Raw genomic sequence first — 19,270 nt, 5'->3', positions numbered from 1 at the left:
AAATCTGCTTCCTGCCTGCTCATCTACATGTACGTCCACCAGTTTGTGCAGCTCTTGGAGCAGTAAACCTTCAGACTATTGGCCTGGTGGTTTCTTTTTACTTTTGTGATACAACTGACTGGATAATTTGCTTTCTTGCTGCACCCGCAATGCCTTTGGATTTCTTTTGTGCTGCCATCCAAAATATGTCTACTGCAGTTGACCCACTGATGCACCAGTAACCATTCCTTGTGGGAACAGGAACCTATGCCTGTGGTGGTTGGGTAGCATATGACGAATTGCACAGAACAGATGCTTACATGGTTTCCCAGACAGCAATGACTTTATATATTTCGTATCCCCTACTGCTGCAAATATTTCTGCAACTAAAATATTCCAAACAACCATAATTCTTGTCATCAGGCACCCCCTAGAGGAGGCATCAATGCCAGCATGTCCTAATTTCTAAGCAGGTCTCTCCTGCTGTTCTCTGCTGTACTGTTCTACCTTGGTTCATGCAATGTTTTCATTTTTTTTGTGCTTGCAACCTTGTCCTTCATTTACGTGTTCTCGTTTTGCACTTCCAACGTTAATCCTTCACTGCGTGGACATACGATTCCACTTCACACATTGCAAAGTGCCTTCATCATATTGTATCTTTATAATATCCTTAAGGTTGCATTTATCCAGCTGTGTAGCACTGATCCCCATGTTATAGACCATGAAAGAATGTTTTTTCATCTGTAGTTATTTATTTAAGGTTGTGATGAATCCGTGTGATTGAACAGTTGTTTCATTTATTATTTCCCATTTATTTTCACGGTTCTACTTAAGAATGACCCAACTGTTTTGATGCGATAAATCCTGGAGTCTTATTGTCATTTTGGTTTTAGTTGTTCTTTGCATACAGAAATACATCCACGAAATCTATACCTATATAATTGATTTACTGGCTATCTCATTTGAAGTAAAGTGCATGAATGAGTATAGGATTGCCTAGATATGTGTCCCTCATACCACTCAGGTCGTTTACCAAAGAGGTTCCCACTTTACCTTCATATACATACGGACCCTGCTTCGGTGAAGAAGTGCTCGCTCAGCCTTATGCGTGAAAATATTTCTCAATTGACCCATAGCAGTTGTCAATCCACCAAGGCTCACATTTTTATTTGACAGTAGCTTTTATCTTCACAATGGCAACTAGAATGTCCACCTTTGAATTCAGTGCAATGATGATAGCCAACCGGTTGTGTAGTAAAAAGTAATGTTTGGCTGTGTGGCAGGCAAGATTCCTACTCCATTGCTAAAACTGTGCTAAAAGTTTGGGAAATTTTGCGACGTTTTTGGAGTTTAATATATTTGTTGCCTGTACAGGGTGCTTTCTATCTGTGCATATAATGTGATTTCATATTAATTGACGTCTTTATAAATTATAATAGGATGTGGGTGTATGCAAACAGCAGCAACATCAGAAAACAAACCCAGTACACTACCATGAAATTATATTTGTCAGTTAGAAGTCCATATTACTTCACCCAGTGCTTAAGTTGAGTTAGTGGTTGCAAGTGGTGCCTAATACCAACTATTGTTAGGGACTGGTACTTCATTTTTTCAACCTATTTTGACTCACTACTATTTGGGAAAGAGTCTATAACCAGATAATCTTCACAGAAGGCTTTCCCCAAATCTGGAAAGAGGCAATGGTGATTCCCCTAAAAAAAAAAGCTGTACTGGTATCCGTATGATTTAAAAAAACATGCGCCTTATTTCCCTTCTGCATTCCCCAACCAAAATCAGTGAAAAATACATCACCTGTTTTTGACTGAATTCATTTCCACGCAAGACCTTTTGGACCCCTCTCAGAATTGTTTCCATAGCTTCATGGAACCAAATCGGCTCTTGTAACTTCAGACTATATCCGATATCAGATGGACCAGGGTGATCGGCCATTCTGGTTATGCTGGATTTGTCTGCTGTGTTTGATACAGTGTCCCCCTCCCACCTGATGCAAAGACTGCACTAGGTGTGAGTAAGGGACACCACACTGGCTTTTCTGGGGTCTTTCCTCTCTAATAGAAGCCAGATGGCCAGCCGTGGCACCTTCATATCTAATCCTTTTTGGCTTCCATGCGGTGTGCCATAGGGGTCCTCACACAGCCCCACTCTGTTTAATCTCTATGTGGCACCATTGGCAGCCTTGGTGCGGTCATATGCAGATGCCAGACTATTGTGTCAATATCTGATGACATGATTTCAGTAGCAGAGAAATTAAAACTCTGTGTGTTGAACATTGAAATCTGGATAAAGGAGAATTGTCTAAAATTGAATGCAGAGAATAGTGAGATCCTGGTTTTCGACGCCCAGCACTCGGTCTGGTCAAATTTGTGGTGGTCCAGTTACTTTTAAAGCACTCTGTATAGTTCATCAGGCGCTGCACCTTCAAGGCACACTTGCCCTGAGGTCAATATTCCAGTAGTATTCATCCAAAAGACAGTTAAGATCATCTTTGAGAAAGGTGATTGTCCCTACATTTCGGAGGGTAAGACGGGTGGCCGCTCCTTTTCGGTGGTGACTACTAAATTGTGGAACACCCTTCCGACTCACATTGCCAGTTTAACCTCTCATATGGCTTACCGGAAACAAATTGAAGACTTGGCTATTTCATCTTCCGTAATTGTTCTCTTGTGGACAGCTTCTTCGGCTGGAAGCGCTGTGACGCCTTAGGGTATAGCGCGCTTTATGAATATTTATCTTATATTACTCACCAGAAGAGAGAGAAAGACACAAAAGGAGGAGAGAAGGAGGAAGTGAAAGATGGAAAAACCGTGACAAAGAAAGTAAGTGATGAAAAGAACCTGAAACAGTAAAATGAAGAGCCTGGGAGTGTCTGGTGGTGGATGAAAGAGGCATGAGTTGGAATCAAGACTACACAGGTTTGGTCCTTGGCACCCTGGCCTTCCATAGAGCCATTTGCATGCTTGTGAGCAAAGCTGTGGTAAACAGCAATTGTTGCTTTACAAAGTAAGCGCTGCTTTCACCGGCATCCTTTCAGATTCAATTGGGCCGACATAAAAATGCATGGTATCAACACAACATTACAGCGTTTCTAGCCTACAGCGTACCTGCTAATAAAAGGTGTGTTTATCATAGTGGGAACTGCATTTTTGATGTTAAACCGGGACGTGGTTTAGTCTTTCTTTCAATCTGCCTTAATAAATGCTTATTTTTGCCTTACAGGAGCCCTTCACGACATTCTTTCTCAATGCAAATGATGGTAAATTTGACCATTCTGACAGAACGTTCTCCGCTGTGGCGCGATCATGGAGAAATAGCCAAAGAGACACCTCTGATGTAAAGGTAGGTTCAAATACATTCATTTATGTGACTACCCGCCTTACTAAGCACTGTGAAAAATGTCTTTGGAGAAGGCCATAGATGATGACAAATTGAAGCCTGGTTTAATTTCCAAGCTCATATGCATTTCACCTGCAATTCTACGTAATATTTAAATTATGACATTATACACTTAACTTTTCCACCACAGAAGGGAATCCGCCATAAAGTGTGGCTGCTATTGAAAGAGGCTCATGATTTTTTGATGTTGAGTACTTTAGGTGATGTGCTTCGATGAAAAAAAATCGCCTTCAATTTAGATCAAATGATCATGCGAAGGAGAAAAGGCCAATAAATTCTGCCTTCCTGCTGCTAACTCAATATTTGGTCTACTCCATAAAACACAGCAGGAATTGGATTTGACCTTAAAGTGTCATATTGTTATAGCTCACCCAGCGCTCGGTTTGCATTGCCTGGGGCAATTAATAAAGCATTAATGACAAGTCCCATTTAAAATGTAGGCTTTTCTCCACCGCGTTGCCTTTTCCCTGACTGTGCCTGGGGATATTATGCAACAATACACATTATATTAAAACAACATGCACACAGTTTATAGAAACGGCTGAGGAATGGGGCGGGTTTCCTTTTGTTTTCTGTCAGCTGCTGATTTCCACATCTTTTGTAGTTTGCCTATACCTTAAAATAATAGTAATGCTGGGATTATAGACAAAAATAGCTTTTATGTTTTATTAGTTGTTTCCTAGCAAATCGTGTATTTTTTTTTATTTCGCTACAGCATGAATTTGAATACGTTCTTTTGGTGTGGCTATTGTAAAGAACTCTTCCACTGACTTTATTTACATTGACCTTTCCTGATTTAGACCCTAACAGCAAGATGCCTGCTTTGATTCTAAAGACGTACTGTCAAGCGTAGAGATTATGAGTAATTTCCATACTTTACGTATGTGCTTGATTTGATAAAGGCGTGGAGATAAAGGAGCTAGTTCCATCAGGGTCTGCAGGGGCCTGAGAAAGCCAAGCTTGCAGTATACAAAACCCACAAAACTTTTGTAAAGAGAAATAAAAAAACGCAATTGTTTCATGGGGGTTCAAATAATGTCATAATATCGAGAGCTCACTCTTCCCCATATTAATCTTGTTGATTCATTTTAGCTTAAATTCTGTATCCAAGCCCTGAAAATCACTCTGCCTTCTCGCCAGGTTTTTTCTTTTGCTTTGTGTCTGCCCCAGAGGTAAGATTTGTTTGATACCAAGGCGCGCATTGAAGTGTCTCTTATTATACAGTGCTTAATTTGAGCCTGTGATTTCCGGTCCTCGGCACCGGCACTTAATTGTCGACACCAGCGCTTGTGACAGTCTGCCCCAAGGTGGCGCTGTCTGGCTGATTTAGAGATGACCACAACAGCAGTTAATTATCCATTCAGTATATATTAACAAGCATTGGCTTAGCCAATAGGTCTCGCCTTTGGAAGCATATAAGTGTTTAGCCATGCAACAGTTGGGTTGTTCCACCAAGGATATTGTGCTGCATAACTAAATACTTATAAGGTCCCAAAAGCGAGACCTATTGGCTATGCCATTGCGTGTTTTCTTTGCACTCCCTCACCCTCAACAAATCACCAGAAAACTTTGCATCATCATACAATGTAGAAAAAAGAATTGGTCTGCAATGTTTCCAGGAGATTCATCAAACTGTGACAAAGTTATTGGTAAGCAAAAAGCTGAGGAATTCCTATCTCTTGGGAGTCCTAACTATATCTAAAGAGTAGCTACTGTATATGTTTAGAGATAGAGATATTCACTGAAAAAACAAAGGTAAAAGTGACGCTATGGTTAGGTATTGTATTAGTACCTTTCTTTATGTTAAGAAAAAACTCTAGAAATTCACTGGAAAAAAACAAAGGTTTAAGTGACATGATAGTTAGGACTTGTAATATAAAAAATGCATGATTTAAAACAAAAAACACTGAAATTCACCAGTTATAGTTTACTGAGCTAATTATAACTTGCTCCCCTGTCATGCACTGCTATGACATCACATATTACATCACTCACGACATGTTAAATGGCCTAATTGATGACATCTCTGATGCCATCTCAAAATATATTACTAATATCACCATTGTCATATGCAGAATGGAGTTGCTGAGTGTACATATTTGGATCCTTAGCACAGAAATAGTGTAAACCCTGATGAAGTCCTAAGGGACGAAACACACTGGCTGGGCTGATGTGCAATTTGTTTGATCAAAAACTTCAATAAAGGTGGTCTTGAATATACGTACACGACTCCCTAGGAGTTCCACTGAACTTTTTGTATGGACATTGCACCATATGGAACTTTTCCTAATGCTCCAAATTGAACTATACTCATGATAAATTGTACTCTCCTTTTCAATGGTTTGGGGTGTTATAGAATTGTCTTTTGCTTCTAAGCACTGGGGTCATGAATCGTTTAGCATAATCTGGATATACAAAAATAGAACGATACAGTAGTGCGACATCTAATGGCCCACACTGCTATTGCATAGTTTCTGCACATTAAGGTATGTGCTTTACCACAAAACTGCTGAATGTAAACTTGATCACGTCATACATAATACCTAAACTGAAACACTGGGTGCTTGAGCTCCCATTACAGAAGCCTACATTCACACACAGTACCCGGTGCGAGGATTAAAAAACTGCGACCAAGATGTGGTCAGCGTAGTCACCTCTCTGATGCAGACCACTTATACTCCAGGACTGAGGAGCAACCAAGACTGACAGGCTGATGAACTTAGCTGTAAAGTCTAGTCACAACCAGAATGTACACGGGCTGAAAAAACTAGGAACGTGGCACAGTGATGCATGTTAACACTGATCGCCAGTCAGTGAAAGGAAAACTCTGTTCAGGTATGTCTTCAAAAAAGGCCTTTATTAGAACTTCAGGTAAGAATCAAAAGATACCAGGGGCTTGAAGTAATTCACACTAGAAATCTCCCTACCTCGAACTCCCCAACAGAAAATACACTTGTGCCTCCAAAATGTTAAAAGAGCGATCAAATGATACGATCAATGTATACTAAAAAAACTGATTCTTGGGCAAAACGCTGCCTTAACACACAATTGTGTGGTTTCGTTGACAAGCTGAGATGAAAAGGCTCTATTGTAACAGAGTATTGAAAAATTGTTCTTAAAATAGGGTTTTAAAATACATGGCTATTGTTTGTCAAGGTTCTTAATTTGAACATGTCTAAATCTACAGCTCAAACTATAGCAGTAGCAATTAAGCAATATAACATCTTTCATTTACTCTCCACTTACTTGCATGTGCACTCTGATTCAGAGAATTGAGGAAAGACAAGACTGGTTCATAGCAGAGTTGGGCAGATCATGGGCACTTCCTTTTGGATGTTTTACTGTATTAACTTTGCACATATCCAAACACAGAAGCATATTTCTACTCTAACAAAGTTAGTGACAGCTTTTGATATTTAGCCACTCACTTCACTAACTTTAGCTATGGAATTGTTAGTATGCCACTATAGATGTGGACTGACGTTTTGGAAAGATTAAAAGTGGTGTGAAACTAAAAACCAAAAAAATATTTTTGTGGGGGTAGTTTTGCACAGTTTTGTAAAAACTCTATAAAGTGTTAGGAAATAGGGCAAATAAAATACAGTTTAGATAAAAATAAAAGTGATCGCAACATTGTCTCCGTTTTCAGGATTGCTATTTTGAAAATGCTATCCTGAAAATTCTAAATAAACGGGTTTCAGTCGCTTATAAAAAAAAATCCTGTCACGCTCTTAGTACATAATTTTTCCCCTAAGTACTACACTGATGTTCTTTCATCACTGAAAATCACCAAATACGATGACATACCATGCGTTAGTGTGACTGAGTGGGAGCATGTGAAGGCACAAGTGCTGCAAATGTGGCATTGACATCAGCATTACGACGAGAAGCAGTGGTTGTGGGGTTGTACAGAAATGAACTTGTAAAGATGTTCAACCTCCATTGGGAAAGGTAGCTTTGGAGCAGATCTGCAACACTGGAACTAGAATGCTAGCATCTGGCTATCCAACTCTTTTGATGCTCTGAAAAGGTGCGTAGCTCATCTACCCTTGGTGCAGTGACCACACTTAAAATGACTATAACCTGCTGCCCAAACCATTCTTATAGCTTTACGGACCTGAAATGGTCCGAAGTGTCAGACTTGTTGAAGGAGTGTGATGGTTAGTAGTTGTATCGTTACAATCATTGGCAGCATAGGACGGGCAATGCGTTGTGCAAGCTGCAGTGGCCACTTGACGAGAGCCCTGGCCCTTATTTTATTTTTTTACAAATTGAGCACTTGTCCTATATGTCTCAATGCCACTGTTCCTAGAGTGCTCCTTCTTGGAAGGTGATCATGTGCAGTTCATCAGAGCATGGCAGCTTTTGGTTATTATGGTGGTTAATCCAATGGGAAAGTTTGCAGATGGCTAGAAGTGACATTGTTGCATACTGGATGCAGTACAGCAGTAAAGAACAATTATCAGTCAACTTAGCAGTCACTGCCATAAATCAGTTGTCAGACAAGTAATGGACCCGGTCAAACATTAAATCAAGAGGTTGGTCTACTACCTGGAAGGCAAAGAATGCAGCTTTGTGAAAGAAGGACAGCTAGTAAAAACTGAGCCAAAAATTGAATAGAGGAATGCTAGGCTACAAAAGGTATCCAAATCCAAATAAATAAGTGAACTATCATGAAAACCTTACTAACCCAATGGCTAAAATAATTTGTACCTCTAAATAGGGAGAACGGACAAGAAGCAAGGCAATGAAGTGTTCTAAACATTATCAATAGCATAACACTGAGAACAAAACTAGACAATGAAACCTGATCAAAGACAAGGCAATGAATGAGAATGTTCTAACAAAGTAAATAAATCAATCTCCACCGTTCGAGCAGGGAGAGGATAAAAGAAGGGCAGCCTATGCCGCACCACAAGCACCATCTGTACTCCATTTTCTTTTCTTCTTTTTTTTACAAAACATCCCTTTATTGAATTTGTGGTACAGGGACAACAAATAAAGCCATGGTGCCCTGAACGCAGTAAGGCCACAGTAGTCCAGTACATTACGTCAACAAAAGCCAACACAGATAATGAAAGCGGTTGCATACTTCACTTATAGTAGTAGGCGGCCAGAGAGTATAGGCAAAGCGAGGGAGTACTAGGGAGTACTAGTGCATCACAGTAAGAAAAACCAATCCCAACAACTTAACTGAGAAAGGAAGAAAAACCCAAAAATGTGCACAAAGAAGGAGCGTACCATTCAAGGCTGGAAACAACCATCCATTGTGGTCCTTAGTCCCTAGAGGGCCCAAGAGATGTGGCAAAGGGGAGGAGGGGAAGGTGATCAAGGCTTTAGACGAGGAGTGGAAGCTCAATCAAAGAGCTGTAGAGCTTTAAGTCTAGGTGACGTAAGGCAGGTGTATTCCAAACTGGAGAAATATTGGAGAAGAGGTTTCCAAATACGGGTGAACTCAGTCTATGACAAAGCAATTCCTTCACTAGGACTTGCCATAGGCGTGTGAACCATTTGGCTGGTGGAGAGGGCAGTAGTTTGTTTTCAGTGTAGGGCTGTAAGTTGCTTGGCAGCCCCCAACATGTGGGCGATTAGGTGCCATTCAGCGTGTGTCATGGCCTGTAAGTATTGGGGGTTGAATACCAAGAAGGACTATTGGATAGTAATCTGGGATCAGGAAGCCTATTGTCCCCCTAATGTGTTGAGGATTTCTTTCCAGAAAGTGGTAATGTTGGAGCATGACCACCATATGTGTAGAGAGTTTCCTGGTGCTGAGGTACATCATGAGCACATTGGAGAAGTTGAGGGAAAGATAGTGTGAAGCCGGTGGGTGTGAGGTATAAGTGTGTCATTACTTTGTACGCCATCTTGTGCTGGGCTATGCTTTTTTACATCCGCGGGATGTCGCACCATAGGCGCTCCCATTGTTTCATAGATAAATCTTCCCTGTCAGCATGCCATTGTGATTGATAGGGATGCGGATGGATAGGGGTAGAATGTTGGAGGGCCTTGTATGTGCATTAAATGAGGCTGCAGGGCCTGTCAAATGACTGAACCAGGGTCTCAAAAGCAGTCAGTTGGTGCATGGTCCCCTGCGCGTTGGTTGGAAGAGGGCCGAGTGGCATAGTGATAACTGATAATATTGCAGCCCGGTGGACTCTCAGAGACGGAACTGCTGTCAACATTGGTCAAGTGACTTGAGGGTAACACCCTCAAAGAGATCCCAAAAAGTGTGACAATCGCTTTTCCTTCAGTGGCTAAAGGAGTGGAGCTGCAGAGATCCAAGGGTATTGACTTGGATGGGAGCAGGGTACTGCCAGAAATCGATGTGATGGACTGATGGTAACCAAGGGTTATAAAAGCCCATGTGCTAACAGGGATGCAACCACCTGGCATGTGTGCTCTGATATAATTGATATTAAGATATATGCAAATTGTTCTTACACTCAAAAGAAATATTGTGCCCTGGGTGAAATCTTTAGATGCACATTTACCTGAAGGTAAAAATATTGGGCCATGGGTGAAATCTTTAGATGCACATTTACTTGAAGGTAAAAATATTGGGTCCTGTGTGAAATCTTTAGATGCACATTTACCTGAAGGTAAAAATATTTGGACTGATTTACAAAGTATTTTACGGGTCTAAGTTCGATTTAGCGAATTCAAACAGCAAAACATGTGAGACTTCATGCAAATGGCAGGTGACCCTCAAACCCAGTTTTGTAGAAAGAGGTTTTGCAAATGCATTCATAAGCGACACCTGAGCAGGGTAGTACGGAATCCTGCCTCAGTGTCATATGAATGGGCAAAGTGCACGTGTGAACACTTAAAGTGTTGTCACATTGAGGGTCTCGAAAAGTATTTGTTGAATACATTATTGCATTTATCCACAGCCGAAAGGTGTACCTAAATGACCCAAATAAGCATTTTGCAAAAAATGTATAAAAATGCCTGCAATCCTGCATCTCCGTTGGCTGCTGTACCAATGGAGGTGCAAAATGCTTTCCATTTTTAAAAAAACGAAATGCAAAAACACATTTTTTATAAATTGACTATTTCCCTAATGATAGGCATCCATATTCTTCCCAATGGAGAACCTTGGCATTCGTAGGGCTTGGAAAAGCAACCTTACGCCAGGAAAAACACGAAACGTGCAACTCTCTTTTCGGGGAACAGTTGTAAATCCTTGCAGTTATGCAGGCATGTACACAAGCATCCGGAGATTTACAACTGTTTTGTGACTTGGGGCCCTCGGTGTCTGACAACGTATGTAAGCTTTGTGACACAAAAGGGGAGTCTTTACTTATAATAAAGTTTGCTATACACCCCCTGTATTAATCTTGACCTAGGCCTGTTTTAATGAGTACAAGCTGGGAGAAGAATGGGTCTCAGCAGAGTGACCTTTCAGGAAACAAGTCACCCGGAAATGACCTTAACGCGACCAGGCAGCTCACTGGTTTCCGCCTCTTTCAGTTTTTGGCAACACTAACAGCCCGAGGGCCTACTGTTCAGACCCTAATCTCTCCCAAAGCCTCGAGAAAATTGTTATATTGCTCTCTGAATAGACTGCTGATGTCAGAAGAGGTAGCCGTGACAAAGTGTCATTAAGGTGACATAGTGTAAATTAATACAGTTAATGGAGGTGCTCATAAGTGACTCATTGACCTGTTGTGAGACTTGTGCAGAATTAATGGACGTCCAGGGAGCAACCTTTAGAGGAGAAAAAAATACAAGGGATGGCAGCTGTAAAACCCCGCAGTGAAATATGTTTAAAGAATGAAAACGGCTGTGTTGGATTTAATTTCAGAGGGAAACCATAAAAACAGTGGGCTCTCTTAGTAAAACATATTAAAATGAAATGTCAGATGTGATACAAATGGTATGCAATTATGACGGTGTTAATAGTGGCGTTCTATCACTCCAAGGCATACTTTTAGACCTCTTAATTTCTCAACAGCTTGGGCCTGTCACAGGCTTATAAATTAGACAATGTGTTTTGGGATGTTTCTCGTTCATGGGCACAGGGCGCATCGTTCTAGTATCTAAACCTGGGGGTTTGGAAAAAAGCTATTTAAATGAGCCGCGGATCATATGTTGGGTGTAATGGGGAGCTGCCAGTGAGCATAATTAGAAATGCACAGGCAGAAATGTACTTTTATAAACATGGTGCCATTAACATGCTCATTAATTGTGGGGGAGGGTCACGAAATTGCATACGCTGTGTCGCATTGTAATGCAAGTGTATATTTTCTGTAGTTCATTCCACGAATACTTAATTCTGGCATGACTCAACTACATTGAGGGTTGTGATGTATTATGTAATTAATCAATTGAAATGTACGTTATGTGTTTTATGACCAGTTCAACAACACATTTTAGTTTCTATTGTCTGCTGTGGATTTATACTTTGGTGGTTGTAACAACCGAATTATTGTGTGTGTCAGACAACCTTGAATAATGATGGGTGCTCAAATAGGATGATGTTTGTGCTTTGATGCCAGATGTGAGTGCTACTGATGAATCATGCAGAAGGTTATCATGTTAAATTATGAATAGTTTGTTTGCAACCCCCGTTCTGTGCAGGCATCCTTGTGTTTATTTTTCACGAGAAGGCTTGCAGGTGTTTTTGTGGTTTGACCCTAATTCCTTTGGTGAGTGAATAACTCCCAATACAAGCATTTAAATAATACCAATATATTTCCAAGACTTTTTCGTTGGTCGGTGTAAGAGCTAGAAAAGTAGACAACTGGCACATTGAGGGAAAGGCATGATGCAGCATTTGTGTGTCTACCATGAGCATTTTAGAGTGGGTCCATAGAAAATATAAAAGAACCAGAAGGGCTCAACAAACGACTGTGAAAGGAGATAAGCTTCAGGGATGGTGAAGTCTGATGAGAACATATTGATACAAATTACATTAGTGATTACATTATTCTTAATAACGAAAGTAGTTCCAAGTGAATGTAAAACGCAGTATTGAACTGGGAGTACACAGGCATGGCGCTGTTGGATAATGACTGGGCTAACGCGAGAACGTTTGTTAAATAGGGCTCCTGCAATGCGAGGCTCAAATGTATTCAGTTCAATTTCCTCCATCAGAGATACTTGTCTCAGAGGAAGTTGAACAAGATAAACCCCACATTGCTGATGAATGCTTTAGATGCAGTCAGATGGGTGCTGGTCTCTACCATATGATCTGGAGATGCTTAGTGATGCAACCAGGCCGACCAGAACTTCGCCGCCTGGATCACCAACAGAGTCACCCCACTGAAACCTATAAAATCCAACAAGACCTCAAACATGCCAGGTCATACACTCCAGAACTCAGGACCACCAAGCATAGAAATGATTGCGTGCTACTAAGAACCCCCGCCGACAGTGCAGCACACAATACAGTTCTCAGCAAATCTCACCAGCACATCAAGGAAGCCACGAAACTAGCCATGACCACCCGCATCAACTCCGTGGCCAACCACACAAAATAATTCTTGAAAATAGTTAAAGAATTCTCCAATCCACCAGCCACAGAGAACACCATCCAGACTACTTCCACAGCAAGATCACCAACATCTACTACAATTTCAACCTGCCACCCTCAACCCCAAAGACCTCAACCAACCAAGGAACATCAGCCAAACCATTACCACCTGGTCTTTGCTCGTCGACCTGCCCACTTAAGCCATCATGCCTTCCATTCACTCCGGGGCACCCACAGACCCCAGACCCCATCACCTTTATAACTTCGCAACAAACCCAATCAGCTTGCAACTCACTAGCATTGTCAATACCTCTATCTCCACTGTAACATTCCCGGACAGATGGAAACACGTAGACGCCAGACCACTCCTGAAGAAAGCCTCTGCCGACCCTAGTAATCTCAAAAAGTATCGTTTGAACTCCCTGCTTCTCTACCCGGCCAAAGTACTTGAGAAAGCCATCAACCAGCAGCTCGCTGAATTCCTGGAACAAAACCACCTACTGGACGCCTCGCAATCAGTATTCCGTGCTACCACAGCACTGAGACAGTACTGATTGCCGCCACAGATTAAATTAGAAAACTCCTCGAATGAGGAGAAAATGTGATCCTGATCTTCCTTGACAAACCCACATCGCCCCCCCACACCCCCACCTGAGAGACCTCCACTGGCTCCCCATTCAGAAGAGATGCCAGTTCAAGATCCTCGCACATGCCTACAAAGCCTTACACGGTCTAGGACTGCCTACATCAGCCATAAACTGAACTTCCACCAATCCTCTGGACATATGCGCTCCTCTTCACGTGCCCTTGCACCCCCCCCCCCCCCCCCCCCCCCCACATCCATTGCAGCCGCAGCGGTGGCCGCTCCTTCTCCTATATCGCTGCCAAGACCTCGAACGACCTCCACTCCAGCTCCGCACAGCTCCCTCGCTGGCAGACTTCAGAAAGAGATTCAAGCCTGGCTCTTCAACTGAGACACAGTGCCCAGATACCCCTAGGGTTTTTACAGTGCTGCTCTTTACAAATGCTGTTTGATTGATGGATTGATTGAATTATACTGGGCAAATACACTATCTCCAAACTCATAAACTGGACACCTGACTAATTTCCAGTTGTCTCTACTGGGTCTCTTTCTACGACCTGAAAAAATAAGACATGCCATTAGGTTTGGTGATTTAGCTCTCATGGCTAAACAATGCATAGTCATGGTATGGTAGTCCAAAAGGGCCACCAGTAGGGAGACGTGGCTAAGGGAAACACAGAGCTGGGTCTAAGCTGAATGCATGGCTGTCAGAATAGAGCTGATGCAACAGCAGAGACTGGAGAAGGTAGGAGTGTACGACAGACCTATGTGGGCTGGTTAGTCAATAACTAACATGGGTGTAAATGACCCAGGCATTGACTGGTGGGAGAGATGAACGGATACTGGCTGCTGGGTCATTCCTGCAGATCCTTGTCATGACTGAGGCATCCTCTCGCACTGGTAGAGTTAGCAGGAGACCCAGGATCTCCGGTCTCCCCAGAGACTGCCCTCATCAATGTTGGGTTCTTTATACCTGTGCACGTGGCAGCATCCCACCTGGAGAGCTGGGTCATTGTAGAGTTAATGGGGTTGGTTTATGTTAGATTCTGTGGTGTTGCTGTTCAACCAAATTATCTGTCATGGAAAGGTAAATGATGCATCATGTTATGCTACTAAAGGTAATAAATACAGCACATATTATGGCATTCGAATCCAGCTATTTCCACATTTTAAATAAGAATTAACATACACATTTTTTGGAAGTCATGACTCGTTTATTTGACGCATCCCATTTACAGTCTAAAACTTTCAGACAGCTTTAAGTTTATACTGAATAATACATAGTTATTTATTTTATTTTTTACTGACTTTAAATATGATTGCAATCTTCTTGTGCATCACTAGTATCCCTATGTTTCCTACACCCCGGCCCATCGCCATCCCTTTGTACAGTTCTGTATACTTCTGCACCTGAACGTTGTTTGTACTCCTCTGTATAGCTTGTTAAGCGCTCTGATACCCACACGGGTCAAGTTCGCGCTCTATAAAACACTATAAATAAATAAATAGAACCCGTGGAAGCACCTCCTTACGTTTTCCTTTAGGATTCAAGACATCTAATCTTAAAAGAAGACACGGAAATATAATTAACACACTCTTAAAGCTTGAGTGGCCTCTTGAAAAGAGAGCTGTTTTGAGAACACGGCCTGTGAAGGAAACATTGACTTCTGTGACTAGTGGAACATTTTCGTGTGAAGAACTGATTCTTTCTTCGCTGTTTTAATTTAATATAAATATTTTATGTTTTTGTCTCTTACTGCTGATAAAAATTCTTCTCCCTGTTGTGACGTTGCACTCTTTGTGTATCGTTTTTTAAAAAACTTTTTGTCTGTTTAAGAAAGAAACTCATTTTGCTTGTTAAAATCTGCATACTTTGCAACCGTTGGCGACATGTGTAAGGCACGTTGCCAATTCATATTTGTGCAGAAAATGGAGTAGACACGCTACCCAGCACAGTACATTTGGTTGGTTACAGAAACCTGAGCAGTCTTCTGTGTGATATCGGTGGTTTAGCAAGGGATGTGGGTCGTGCATTTTGCTTTTATATATTAATTTTTCTATGATAACTTTCATCACTGATGTAATTAAACATAAAAGTAATGGTGTTGGGGTAGAAAACCAAGCTAAATAGACAGGCGTATGATGTTAACAATATGCACACAATATGAACCGTATATTTCAACAAAAAAGATCCAGTAAGTGGTAGCACTTTCCTTTTAGCTCTTTTTCATTTGTATTCTTGTGATGCTTTTGCGAAGAAGGCACAGAGGTTAGAGTTCCAGATGCTGGGCTATCTGTTTTGATCATGTTACACAACCAAAGGCTCTTGCTTTCAGCAGAGTAACTTGGCGAACTTAATACCCTGCATGTCGCGGAAAAATGGAAGCCTTGAAAGATGCTGCGCATTTTAGGGCGCTGAAGGGCCAGCTGCTTCAGATAATGGCGGGTCTAGAGGAGCCGTAATATTGATGGTCTCGAGATGAAAGTGTTTTTATTCTCGTTTGGGTGGAAATGCAACACCACGGGCTTTGACCAGAGATATTTCACTCCAGGCATGCACTTGCGTTGTGGTGGGAGAGTACTCGTTTTTCAAGATGCCAGTACTTTGTTTACAACTTACAGTGCATGCGCAGTAATGTCTAAAAATAAATACAAATATTACAGAGGCAAAGGTGAATTGTAAGCGAAGGGTTTCTGCCACAAACCTGTACATTACATCACAAGTGTCGGTATAGTTGACTTTTTCAGTGGTGGAGGTGACTGGTGTTGAAGAAGACAGTATAAAGACAATATAGCCCTAGAGCCTCTACCAGCCATTAAAGACCTGCTCCAGTTCGGCTCAGGCCTTTTAATGGCCAGTAGACACCGCTATGGAGGGCTCGAAGGCTATTAGAACATTCCGTCCCTAGGGTGCAGAATGTTCGAATTTGTAAAACAAAGGCCTCACGGAGCCCGACCGGATTGAAATCCCCTCGGGCTCCATGAGGTCTTTGCTCAAAGCTGTTGCTGTGAACAAACATTAGAATGCTGGGGCTCCGGGCTTCTACCAGCCATTAACCGCTTAACCGCGGTGGCAATTCCGCTGCGGTGCAGTGGTTTAGCCGAGTGGGCGGGGCCTCGTCGGCCAACGGACGTGTGCAGCACTACGGAGGTAGTGCTCGCGACGGCCGTTGGCCGACAAACGCAGCGAAGGGGTTAAAAGCCTGGAGCGCTCCTCTTTGTTTTCAATGGAGCTCCCAACATTCCAGTGTTCTAATACATCCTATATACTTTGTATTTTAGTAATAATGCATGCTTATTTTGACACTTACATATTTTTCAGTTGTACAGATTTACTAGTTTAATCGGATACTAATTTTGGGCCCGAAGATTAGTGATTTAATCTCCCTCCTCAAAACAATTGCTATTTTTCCCTTTTACCAGTATTCTTGTTTTGGAAATCACATTACATTTGTATGTTTTCTGGCCTGTGACATGTTTCAATACTAAAACTAAACTGCATTTGACCTTTCGCAAGCACCACTAAAGGTAACAAATTCTTTAAAAAAATGTTGGATCTGGAAGAAGAGGACCTACTGAGGCTGTATTATTGGCTTTTCACATGGGCACCATAATCATGAGCATCCATTTCTGAACTCCCTGGACAATTTGGTATTAAATGTGAGGATCAACAGTTGTTCAGGTCCTTCTCCCGTACTAGTTACACATGTACTAGGTGTGCATACATGTAACGTAAAGCTTGCATTTCCTCATTTACATGGGGGTGTAGCCCCATACTATTGAGGTCTTGTCGTCAGTAATTTTTGCCTCCTGTAAGGCCATTCCGACCGATAGGATTGGTACCCTGAGACGTCAGGGAGTTAAGCGGCTAATGTGAAGAATGAACTGTAGTTGTCTAGTGTTTCATGCCTGGTCCAGGAACTGGTGGGCTCTAGCTGTAACAGCTTTTTCCTAAAACGTGGAACTGATCCGTCAGCCCCTGACATGTTTCGAGTGAGCCTTAGGCCATTGCCCAGGTGTTTTTGTGTCTCGAATTTCCAACTTGCTGCTGCTTAGCATAAGGTTTATCTGCCCCCTATGATTTGCTGTTCCCCTATTCCATACTAGAAACTGCTAATATTATTCACAATCCCTAGTCTCTTAATTCAAAGTTCAAGCTCCTGTGTATTGGTTACTGTTGTCTCTTTATTTAATTCATGTCCTGAATCCCTGGATCTGAAAGCTACTCTTTTAATGAGAGAAGCAGCTGCCAGCAAACAATTAAACTGGAGAAGAAGTGTAAAAAAGACAAAAAGCAATAGGCCTTCTCCATTTGTGATCCAAGGTCTGGAATGGCCTCACTGTATCCATCAGGACCACCCAGACCTTGTTTCAATTTACAAACAGCTGAAGGCGCCCCTCTCTAGAGAACAAAACATCATAATGTAGCACCAGTCCACCCGCCAATCACTCATTGACTGGATGCTTGCTTTGATTCGTTAAATGTTCCACTGCTTTTTGGGTAGGTTCCTGCTGTACAAATACCACATACATAAATATTCTGCACTAACATCCACAGAAAATAAAAACAGGATGAGTCCTATTTGCCACAGGTCACTGAGCCTAATTTGCATAGGGACCTTAGTAGAAGGCACAATGAGTGCATTTTTTGCACTGCAAAAACATTTACTTGCCACTACCCGCCAGGACCTGGACAAAAGGTTTACAAGGGCTATTATTACCCCTTTGAGACAACATGGTGAGTTGACCAATCCTGTCTAACGGTATAGCAAATGTGTCCATAGGAAGTACAAGGTAACAGCCGTGGTGGAGTGAGAGTTGGGATTAGTGACCACTCAAACTAAGCGGAAAAAGGGAAAATAAAGATAAATTTTTTGGATCAAAAATGGTTAGGTTAAACCAGGTGCACAAGTCAGGACAATTATTCATGGTGTAACCACAACCCTTACGTCATCTCACTTACCTCGTCTGTCAGAAGCACCAAGCAGCAATTCAGGTCTGTAGCAAGTAATCAAAATATAAAAATATAACATTAAAACACACAGGTCCATTTTTAAGAACTAGCACAGTATTTTGATATATTGCAAATAATTGATATTTGTCTATCTGTCTGTCTGTCTCCGCCCAAACTAAATTATATAGACTATTGACTGATCATATGAAAGTAAGTTACTGTTAACAGTAAACTCCCCTCCACCTACCCAATATACATGTAGCGTGTAACATGTGTTCTTCATTTGCAGGAGCTGATTCCAGAGTTCTACTACTTGCCAGAGATGTTTGTCAACAGTAACGGGTACAATTTTGGTGTCAGGGAAGATGAAGTCGTGGTAAATGACGTGGAGCTTCCCCTTTGGGCCAAAAAACCAGAAGACTTTGTACGGATCAATAGGATGGTAAGTGCAGCTGCGGTTTCCAAGCGTTTGCAGGTACAATTACGCTAGGGCGGAAGCAGCAAATGTAAACTCCCCTTCCCCTGTCAGAGGGGTAAACAGCGCGAGAGCAGACACGGGGCTGGAAGAATGCCTCTAATTGACAGCCCTGCTTTGCTGTGCCATGACGTCTGCTCAAACGAGAACCAAAACAGAGCGGAAATGCTGTTCCCCGCTCCCTGAGGTAATGGCAATTTGACAAGCATCATGGACAAGATGTGAAATGTGTTATCTTTTCGTGGCGAGGTTTCTTTCTGTGCCGAGAAAACGAACAACTGTACAAAGCATTTCATTTTATTTCATGGACCCAAGTAGCTGTCTAGGTGCACAATTTGTATCTCTCTAGTAAAATGTAACCGGAAATGTTTTCGTGTTATTCGTTGGAAC

The 19,270-nt window shown here is 41.9% G+C and overlaps 1 protein-coding gene across 7 annotated transcripts in view; it reads left to right on the top strand.

The window, feature by feature from the left end:
* The window catches only part of NBEA (neurobeachin), a 1,820,918-nt gene that overhangs the window by 1,600,560 nt on the left and 201,088 nt on the right, over window positions 1–19,270 (top strand). For all 7 annotated transcript variants that reach the window (XM_086935110.1, XM_086935108.1, XM_086935109.1 and 4 more), the window contains 2 exons: window positions 3,217–3,336; window positions 18,695–18,847. In XM_086935110.1, the coding sequence (XP_086791236.1) occupies window positions 3,217–3,336; window positions 18,695–18,847 (273 nt within the window). The remainder of the gene's footprint in view (window positions 1–3,216; window positions 3,337–18,694; window positions 18,848–19,270) is intronic.

This window comes from Lissotriton vulgaris, chromosome 8 (genome assembly GCF_964263255.1).
Source record: "Lissotriton vulgaris chromosome 8, aLisVul1.2, whole genome shotgun sequence".
Classification (NCBI taxonomy): domain Eukaryota; kingdom Metazoa; phylum Chordata; class Amphibia; order Caudata; family Salamandridae; genus Lissotriton; species Lissotriton vulgaris.
Note: the sequence above shows the minus strand (reverse complement) of the source record. Positions and strands in the feature narration are given on the sequence as shown.